The following is a 10,000-nucleotide window of genomic DNA, read 5'->3' on the forward strand; positions in this document are numbered from 1 at the left end:
AAACCGGGTCAATAAATAACAATGAATAATTTAGACCTAAAACTCTCATAAATACAAACAAAGAGATACGCTTAGAAACATCAGTGAGATGTGAGAATGGCGGTATTTTTTCTGTACTTTTATTTTGAACAACTGATAAAAAAAAATTCTTCTTATCGTGACAGTAAACAAGTGTGGATAATGGACGTAAACGAAAGAAAAACACGGTGAGATCGGCGGTATTTTTTTCTGTACTTTTATTTTGAACAACTGATAAAAAACTCTTCCTATAGTGACAGTAAACAAGTGTACGTACACGAAAGAAAAACATGTTTTAAAAAATTTTGGCTAGAAAACTCACTCTTCAAATTTCGATCGATTTAAATGACTCTCATCTTAGCAAACATTCTCAAACCTGGGACTTCGCCAAAAAAATTTTAACGTGCTTTGCAGCGGCGTGGCGTATTGACGGCATATGGTGGTGCCATGATTAGAAGAAGAAAAAAATTCTTAAACAGTGAACACGGTTAAGAGGAGAGAGCACATGTTAAAAACTCTCTTTTTTGGAAGGGTGGGGGTGGGGGGGGGGGAGATCGATGTTTTCTACGAGTGTACAAAACTCACAAAACAAATAATTCATGAAAACAACAAGCAACAGTTAAGAATTACGATGGAAGTGGTTAAGGTCACTATAGCCTATAGATGTCCATAATTTGTCAGTGTTTGTTGTATCTGTAAAAAGTAGACAATAAAAACAAAAGAAATGTTTTTTTTTTCTAAACTAACTGTGAGCCATTCATGACTGTCATACCATATCACTGAAAAAGAACGTTTTCGAGATTTCCACACCTGTGTTAATTCAAAATCAGTTGGTTGGTGAGGAACTAGTCTTTTTATTTCTAATTTGTCATCTAGTGTCGATCTCCCAAACGGTCGGTGAAGTAAAGAGTCAACTTGATTCATTGCAATTCATTGTTTAACAAAACAAAACTTCAAAGTATATCTCAAATAATGGAAAGGTAGATTCAGATCTTAAAGCATCACAAAGAAAAAATCACTCCACTTAAGTACTTAAGAAATCAAAAAACACACCAAAGTATAACTTTTGACAATCTTCGCTTTCTTTCTCTGACTCAAATACACACGCACAAACACACATCTGGCCAGGGCTGGGACAAGACCAAGTAATCTCATCCCATGACAAAGACATAAAGCATGTTGGAAAACAGATGTAGGAGGATATAAGACACAGTAAGTGCCTCCCACTATGGGAGGTCAGGAACCCCAACCAGTTATGAAAGGTTTAGTTCTTCGTTAGTAGTATCCCAAGTGGTACACAAGATAAGAGTTGTCGGGCTCCTGATGAGGCCACATACAACCGAACCCTTAGTTAATCCCACTAGAGCTTACTAGTAGTAGCGGCCTTGTGGTCTTGTGGTGTGGCAGTCGCTTTCGGATCGGAATTTCTTTGGTTCGAGCCTCGCTGAGCTTGGCGCATAGTTGAGTCCTTGAAAAAGGCTTTTTACTCAGGTTCTGTCACCGTACTCGGGTGTAAAATGAATACCTGGCCGTTAATAGCGTTGTCTCTGTCGGAAAAAAAATTGTAATATCGCCTAACAGGCGTCGTGTCTCGTTCTTCATGTTACGTGTTGCTGTTGGTCAGGGACCCTTAGTAAAGCCGGTTGAACGCGTTTAATGGATTTCGCGCTATATAAAGGCTCATTTTTACTTGAGTAGAAGAGAGGTGGGTAGAATTAATAGTAGAATATATGGCTCTTTGGATAACTAGAATTAACAGCTAAACTATCCAGAGCTCAAGTAAAATGTTCAAGTGAATGCCATAATCAGTCGGATGGTGAAAAGGTTTGAACTGAGATATTGCCGTTTAGTTAGAACGTCATTAAAAAAATCCAAAACAAATTCCTGTCATAAATGTTTTAAACCAACCCTTTTTGCACTTCTTCGGGAAATATCAAAGCTTAATTTCACTTCTAAATATTTTTTTACAGCTAGTCAAGTTGAAAAAGTATGAAATTTGAGAAAAGTTACTGGATACCTTTCCTGAAAATATCACCCGATTTACTTCACATAAAGATTAGAATGCTCTGGAGAGCATATTCTTTCAGAAAATTCCAATCGAAAATTTTCACCTTCCGACTGATTATGTCATGCACTGACACATTAGGCAGTTAAAATCAATAACACATCTCCCTCCAATAAAGTCATAAAAGAATTAGACTCGTGTTTTGACACATCCTATTTATCACGCACACAAATTAACCTTTAGATTAATATTATATGCAATGGACTTCAATCACGGAAGTCCGCCATTATATATTCCAGCATAAACCTCAATGGATGATTACTTCAAACAAGGAGCCAAATATAAAGGGCGTACACCAACTTCACTTCCAACAACATTAAATCAAGATCTCAAAAAATATCAAATACATTTAGAAACAACAACTGAAGAACTGATTTCAGCAACACAAGGAAACATCCAACTGCCTCAGAATCTTAACACACATGATGACATTCTAAAGCTAAGAACACTCGCACTGGACAGAGATTTAAGGAGGCAAATTACTGACGGGATAATAGAAACAGAGTGGTTATTCAGAGTCAAGCCTGGATAACTGTAAATTGTTATTCGGAGTCGAGTCTGGATAACTGTAAATGGTTATTCAGAGTCGAGTCTGGATAACTGTAAATGGTTATTTAGAGTCGAGTCTGGATAACTGTAAATGGTTATTTAGATTGGACTCTGGATAACTGTAGATGGTTATTCAGATTCGAGTCTGTATAACTGTAGATAGTTATTTAGAGTCGAGTCTGGATAACTGTAGGTCGTTATTCAGAGTCGAGTCTGGATAACTGTAGGTGGTTATTCAGAGTCGAGTCTGGATAACTGTAAATGGTTATTCAGAGTCGAATCTGGATAACTGTAGATGGTTATTCAGAGTCGAGTCTGGGTAACTGTAGGTGGTTATTCAGAGTCGAGCCTGGATTACTGTAAATGGTTATTCAGAGTCGAGTCTGGATAAATGTAAATGGTTATTTAGAGTCGAGTCTGGATAACTGTAAATGGTTATTTAGATTGGACTCTGGATAACTGTAGATGGTTATTTAGAGTCGAGTCTGGATAACTGTAGATGGTTATTTAGAGTCGAGTCTGGATAACTGTAGGTGGTTATTCAGAGTCGAGTCTGGATAACTGTAGGTGGTTATTCAGAGTCGAGTCTGGATAACTGTAGTGGTTATTCAGAGTCAGTCTGGATAACTGTAAATGGTTATTTAGAGTCGAGTCTGGATAACTGTAGGTGGTTATTCAGAGTCGAGTCTGGATAACTGTAGGTGGTTATTCAGAGTCGAGTCTGGATAACTGTAGATGGTTATTTAGAGTCGAGTCTGGATAACTGTAGGTGGTTATTCAGAGTCGAGTCTGGATAACTGTAGGTCGTTATTCAGAGTCGAGTCTGGATAACTGTAGATGGTTATTTAGAGTCGAGTCTGGATAACTGTAAATGGTTATTTAGAGTCGAGTCTGGATAACTGTAGGTCTTTATCAGAGTCGAGTCTGGATAACTGTAAATGGATATTCAGAGTCGAGTCTGTATGACTGTAGATGGTTATTTAGAATCGACTCTGTATGATTTAGATGGCTTTAGAGTCAGTTGGATAACTGTAGATGGTTATTTAGAGTCGAGTCTGTATAACTGTAGATGGTTATTTAGAGTCGAGACTGTATGACTGCAGATGGTTTTTAGAGTCGAGTCTGGATAACTGTAGATGGTTATTTAGAGTCGAGTCTGTATAACTGTAGATGGTTATTTAGAATCGACTCTGTATGACTTTAGATGGCTATTTAGAGTCAAGTCTGTATAACTGTAGATGGTTATTCAGAGTCGAGACTGTATGACTGCAGATGGTTGTTTAGAGTCGAGTCTGGATAACTGTAGATGGTTATTTAGAGTCGAGTCTGTATAACTGTAGATGGTTATTCAGAATCGACTCTGTATGACTTTAGATGGCTATTTAGAGTCGAGTCTGGATAACTGTAGATTGTTATTTAGAGTCGTGTCTGGATAACTGTAGATGGTTATTTAGAGTCGAGTCTTTACTGTAGATGGTATTAGAGTCGAGTCTGTATGATGTATATGGTTATTAGAGTCGAGTCTGATAACTGTGATGGTTATTAGAGTCGGTCTGGATACGTGATGTTATTTAGAGTCGAGTCTGGATAACTGTAGGTGGTTATTCAGAGTCGAGTCTGGATAACTGTAGATGGTTATTTAGAGTCGAGTCTGTATAACTGTAGATGGTTATTCAGAGTCGAGTCTGTATGACTGTAGATGGCTATTCAGAGTCGAGCCTGTATAACTGTAGATGGTTATTCAGAGTCGAGTCTGTATGACTGTAGATGGTTATTCAGAGTCGACTTTGGATAACTGTAGAATGGACGGGACATGACGCCTGATAGGCGATATTACAATATTTTTTCCGGACAGAGACAACGCTCAGGACCCTCGGGTCCGAAAGCGAGTGACATACCACTAGACCACATAGCCGGGAAGTAAAGCGGAATACAACTAGTCGTTGATATCTCTAAATGGATTAAACAACAATGTGAATTGATTGTATGCTTCAATTTAACATACGAAAACAGATAAAATGGACGTTTCTGGTTTCCCTTTTATCAACAAAACAGGATGAATGAATGAAACACTACAGACGAATGAGTTAATGTAATAGTGGCGTTATTAAGATGAATAAACAAAGACACTAAATAGATTAAGAAAATGGATAATATGGGGTTTCTTATTTACAACTACAAAGTACATAGTGTTTTGATAGATCAAGTTACAATTGATTTAAATTTCCTCTAGAGAGGTCGATAATTGAGTTGAATTGAAATACATCTTGTAATATTTTATAAGAATTAAATAGTTGGACGGACAGTTACAGATAGAAATGAAGTGAGTAGGAAAGTGCCTGAAGACAATAGAGAATAAAACTCCGTGACGGAGTTGTCATACCAGTAAGGTCGTTGTTCGAACCCCCATCGCCGCACGAATTTTTATTCTCTATTGTTTTCTGACACTTTCCTACTCACTTCATTTCTTGTTCAAGTTAATAGAAAGACACAACGGTAAGGGTAGCGCTGTTATAAATGAGATCGCGCGGGGTTGTTGTTTAAGGGTCACCTCTATGTGGGTAACATTTAAGCCAGAAATTAGGTGTAGAAAGGAATAGTACAAACTGTAATAGACTTCAACAGTCGTGACGTCACTTCCCTCGTAATGATGCATGGTAATTTAGTAACTGGTTCTAAACTATCGGAACATTGGCAGAAGCCCTTATAAAATACTTCTCCGAGGAGCATAAAAGTGTATCCAGAGGAGAAAAATATTATAAATCTGATAATGTTTAACTTTTATACATTCTTATCACATGACATGTGAAAAAGATCTAGCCAGCATGGAGAATAATAAGTACCGATTTTCTTTGTTTAGAACCAAGCTGCTGGTTGCTGGGGGGACGTGACATTAGACTATTGAATCCTATTAGAAATATATGCATACCACGTTACAAGAATTATAGAATCATCCATTTCCACTCTGATAAAAATACTAATACTAATAATGATAATATATACGATACAATTCAATACAACACGATACAATTCAATGCCGAATAAGAGTTAAATTATACCAATAGTGTCGCCTTTGGATATATGCATTTGTAAGACATAAAGTACAGGATATCAATTATAAAACAAACATGAATTACTCATCGAATTCAACCTTTATGTGATCTAATTCCTATGTATGTATAGGCACAAGAATACTCGTTTATTAATATTTATATAGTATATAGTATATTCATTTTTGGTTTTATTGATAACTTTTATTCATATTTATTTATTTAAACACATTGTATTAAATTATCGTATCTCTCTCTCTCTCTCTCTCTCTCTCTCTCTCTCTCTCTCTCTTTCTTTCTTTCTCTCTCTCCCCCTTTTTTTAAAAAGCCAATAACTTTAAGGTCAATATCCATATGCCTATGTTTAGTATAGCCGTTTTGAGATCATTGGTCATATGTATTATGTTAATCTAATTTCTTTCATGCGTCCATTCATCTATCCATAGATGTGATGTGCCTATTGGGCCAACAATACATTTATTCATTCAATTATTCCACCCTTAATTCGTCCGTTCCTGAAACTGCACTTTTTGCATATAACCAGACCCTTTTTCGTCGTTACTATTCAAATCGTGTTTAAACCATAATAAGTCTTCATCGGTTCTGTTTAAGATACCACATAAAAAGTTTTTATCTTTGGGTTGACCATTTTTATCTTCTAGACTTGATAACTTAAATGGGTGAAGAAATAATTCTTCATTGCTCCATGCCATCTCGTATTGTTCTCTTTTAAAATTGCCAACTAAATAATACCCGCGTAATCGATAGATATTAATGTCTGCCTGGGGAGTGATGCCAGCCAGCAATGTGGGGACGGAGAGTTCCTGGAATACGCCTTTGAAATAGGGAACAAAAAAACGAAAGTCTGCGGCCATATAAGACGGAATATAGTATAGATCGGCGTCCATATAAGCGATACAGTTATCACAGCCACTGGACATCTGCATGAGGTTTCCTAAAAACCATCTCACTCGTGCCCCAATTTTGGTATCGTTTGTGAGAGACTTGAGCAAGCTGATGGATTTTTGAATTGCGGGTTTCCCCGTTACTTGATTCCAAGGAACCCAATCAACACCGTGGTCATGTCCTCTACTGAATTTACTGTCTAAGTTGACGACTCTGATGTCTGTTTGGAACCAGGGGAGATGAAACGGCTGGTTGTAAAGGTTCCAAGTATTCAATATGACATCATCACTGAGATATAAATACCCTTTGGAGTTATAGTAATTCATTTCAGATGCTGCAACTGCACAATAGTGCCCGTGGTATCCTTTGCCAATTTGTACTTCGATAAAAGTTACTGGATTTTCTCTGAATTTACTCTGGTAATTTTCTTCAAAGAACTTGACGTCAGATGCACAATAAACAATATGTTTAAAATGGCGCCCAAAAATAAACTCCAAATACTTAATAGCGGACAGGAACTTGGGGAAATTGAAACTCACAACAAGAACAACATTATTAAAAATTTCAGGATGTTGTTTTGGAATAAATCCAGAAATATGTGTTCCATTAATTGCACAAATATTTCGAAATACATTGGGTGGAAGAGTATTTCCTTTAGGATCTGCCCTATGAAGAGATTTTCCTGGAGTAAAATAAATAATATTACTAAAATTGCTCTCTGCTGTCCTAGCTTTATCTAAAGGCGCTACTTTGACCTCGTTCAAAAGTCTTGTCCAAATATTGATGGAAGCTTCTATGTTTGTTTTCTGCTCATTACCGATTATTCCTTTAAATAACTGAGAACGTACAGCTATACGCAAGTAATCCATAAAACTCAACTTTTCAAAACTAAAATATCCATTCACCAACAACTTTATTATCTCCCCTTTTCCTCGAGCTATCACGTCAGCTATGGATTTCTGAGCGTCACATGTCGAGCAATTATTGACTGGCCGTGTGTTTTGATATGAATTTGATTTTAGTGGCACAAATCCGATGACACTTTCAGTCTTCGAGAGGATTCCCTGGACGAGAAGAGAGAGCACAGCACTGGCGTCTGTGGTTTTAAATTTTAAGGACTCCGCTAAAAGCACCCCGGAAAGATTCAGAGGAACAAGAACGTTCTGGAAGTCCAAGGCAGACCAAGTTCCATGCATCACAAAAGGTAGGGGAGCGTGATGATCCATGTAATTCTGAAAGTAGGGAATAGGGAGGGGGAAAGGGGGGAGGAGGCGAGGAGAGAAGAATACGATTTTAAAAAAAAGCAATTAAAATCACATTTGTTAATATATATATATATATATATATATATATATATATATATATATATATATATATATATATATATATATATATATTTCAGATAGTTTAAACAGTTCAAAATTATCCAAAACAAAGAAGGCTGCACCTTCAACACTTTTGATATTGCAATGTTTACACTTTCATCAACCCAGATTTATTAAATAAAGCCTTAGAATGTGCATCAAAATATACCAGCATTACAGAAGACGAAAAACAATGTAACATAACAATGATTCACCTATATTTTTCTAAATTTTTAATTTAGTAAGACAAACATGAGAACGGAGCTCATCTCACTCTAGTTATATTTTGGTAGGCATAGATAAAAAATTTACTTTCTATTAGATTATCATTCCTTCAAGAGACTTCTCTTTGAATTCATTTCAAATTAGTGAATACTATTTTTCAACCTTCGTCACGTAGCCACTCATTATAAAATCTGATTGATTAAATCTTCATTATTCACTTCTCTCAAGAACTTATCCTTTGACGGCCATGTTATTTCACTCCTCATATTGTCTATATTTTTGAGATCTACCCTATATACTACTCTCGGGACTTTGTGGAGTACGTCATTATTTTTTATTTCCGCATTCAAGAAGCCTAGCTTCCTTTATCACTTTTGCCAGTTTGATAAATGTCAAGAATTTATCAAGCCTGTGACTCGATCAAAAGAAAAACTGCAACGAGTTTCAGACTGAGATTGGAACCTCACATGTCCGCAGCAATTTCAAATAAAAACTTGAGCTTTTATATAGGGCAATATCCAGTTAATGTGCTGACGGCTGTTTACAAGAGGTTCCTGACCAACAGTGGGTGATATGAAGATCTGAAAAAGTGTGTATGAAACAGTGACAGAAAAAGCGAGAAAGAAATATACACGATAAAACAGACCCCACCCCTCCTCTCTCCAAAAGCAGTCTTCCTCGACTGATGATCGAGCCTAAGATTTCAGATAAATATCAAAATATTAAATTAAATTGAGCTTTTCTATGTCGCAATCTCCACTTAACGTGCTCGGAAAGCAAGTATCATACCACAAGACCACATAGCCGCATATTACCTCCCAATCAGACTTCAACCCATCTCTCTGACAATTGTCCACGATTTGGTACAGCGATGTGGTTGGGATTCGCATCAGGACGTAGCGGCTCTGTTTCTTCAACGGTTTCTTTCCATTCCAGGTGAATGTGTCCATGAAATGACCGCAAGGCTGGAAGATACTGGCCGGTCCACTGTACACCATACCCTTTTCTGGCTGAATTAGAATGAAATGTAAATAATAATTAAATTCCTTTTATTCATCCTATAGGTTCTACTCCAGGGGAAGATTTTGCGCTATATAAATGCTCACATTTACACATCTGCATGTCGCAGGACTAAGGGGCCCTACTCTATCATCAAATATAAAAAATGAGCTTTTATATAGTGCAATATCTACTAAATGTGCTCAAAGCGCTTTACAAGGGATCCCTGGCCAACATCAACATTTAACATGTAGGACGGGACATGACACCTGTTAGGCGATGTTGAATTTTTTTCGGACAGAGGCATCACTGTTGACGGCCAGGTACCCAATTTAAACCTGAGTACGGTGAGAGAATGCAAGTAAAGAGCTTTCTCCAAGAACTCAACTATGCACCGAGCGGGGCTCGAACCCAGGGCCTTTCGATCTGAAAGCGAGCGTCATACCACTAGACCACATAGCCGCACAAATATGACAAATACATTTTAATAGTATGAACCACGTGTAAAAAAAAGATAGAAAGTACAAGCGTAATATTTCTTTTACTCTCATTCACGTGATTCATAGTGATTCTGCTCAGTCTCAAAAGACACAGAAATTTGTCCTTGACCCAGAGCCAAGGGGCACTACTCTATCTGTTTTTAGTAGTAACATGAACCAAATGTAAACAAGGACGGTAATAAAATAAGTAATTTTAATTTTACTTACGTGATTCATAATGATTCTAGTCAATGTCTCAAAGGGAATGGGGCGCCGTCTATCCGTGACGTAGATCCAAGGGGCGTTACTCTTGTGGGCGAAAATCAAGGCAGCCATTTTTGTTAC

The 10,000-nt window shown here is 37.1% G+C and overlaps 2 protein-coding genes across 2 annotated transcripts in view; both read right to left on the bottom strand.

Annotated features, from left to right (window-relative positions):
* The window catches only part of LOC144971908 (sialin-like), a 20,334-nt gene extending 20,242 nt beyond the window's left edge, over positions 1-92 (bottom strand). Inside the window, exon 1 of the transcript XR_013645192.1 lies at positions 1-92. This exon is cut by the window's left edge and continues 391 nt beyond it. The gene's annotated coding sequence lies outside the window, so the exon portion shown is untranslated.
* Positions 93-5,973: 5,881 nt separating this feature from the next.
* The window catches only part of LOC144971909 (uncharacterized), a 4,555-nt gene continuing 528 nt past the window's right edge, over positions 5,974-10,000 (bottom strand). Inside the window, exons 1-3 of the mRNA XM_078912980.1 lie at positions 9,884-10,000; positions 8,993-9,187; positions 5,974-7,820 (exon numbers count right to left, since the gene is read on the bottom strand). The exon at positions 9,884-10,000 is cut by the window's right edge and continues 528 nt beyond it. Of these exons, the coding sequence (XP_078769106.1) occupies positions 6,183-7,820; positions 8,993-9,187; positions 9,884-10,000 (1,950 nt within the window). The 3' untranslated portion in view covers positions 5,974-6,182. The remainder of the gene's footprint in view (positions 7,821-8,992; positions 9,188-9,883) is intronic.

This window comes from Berghia stephanieae, chromosome 4 (assembly GCF_034508935.2).
Source record: "Berghia stephanieae isolate SIO BIC M18660-M18661 chromosome 4, UCSD_Bste_1.3, whole genome shotgun sequence".
NCBI lineage: Eukaryota > Metazoa > Mollusca > Gastropoda > Nudibranchia > Aeolidiidae > Berghia > Berghia stephanieae.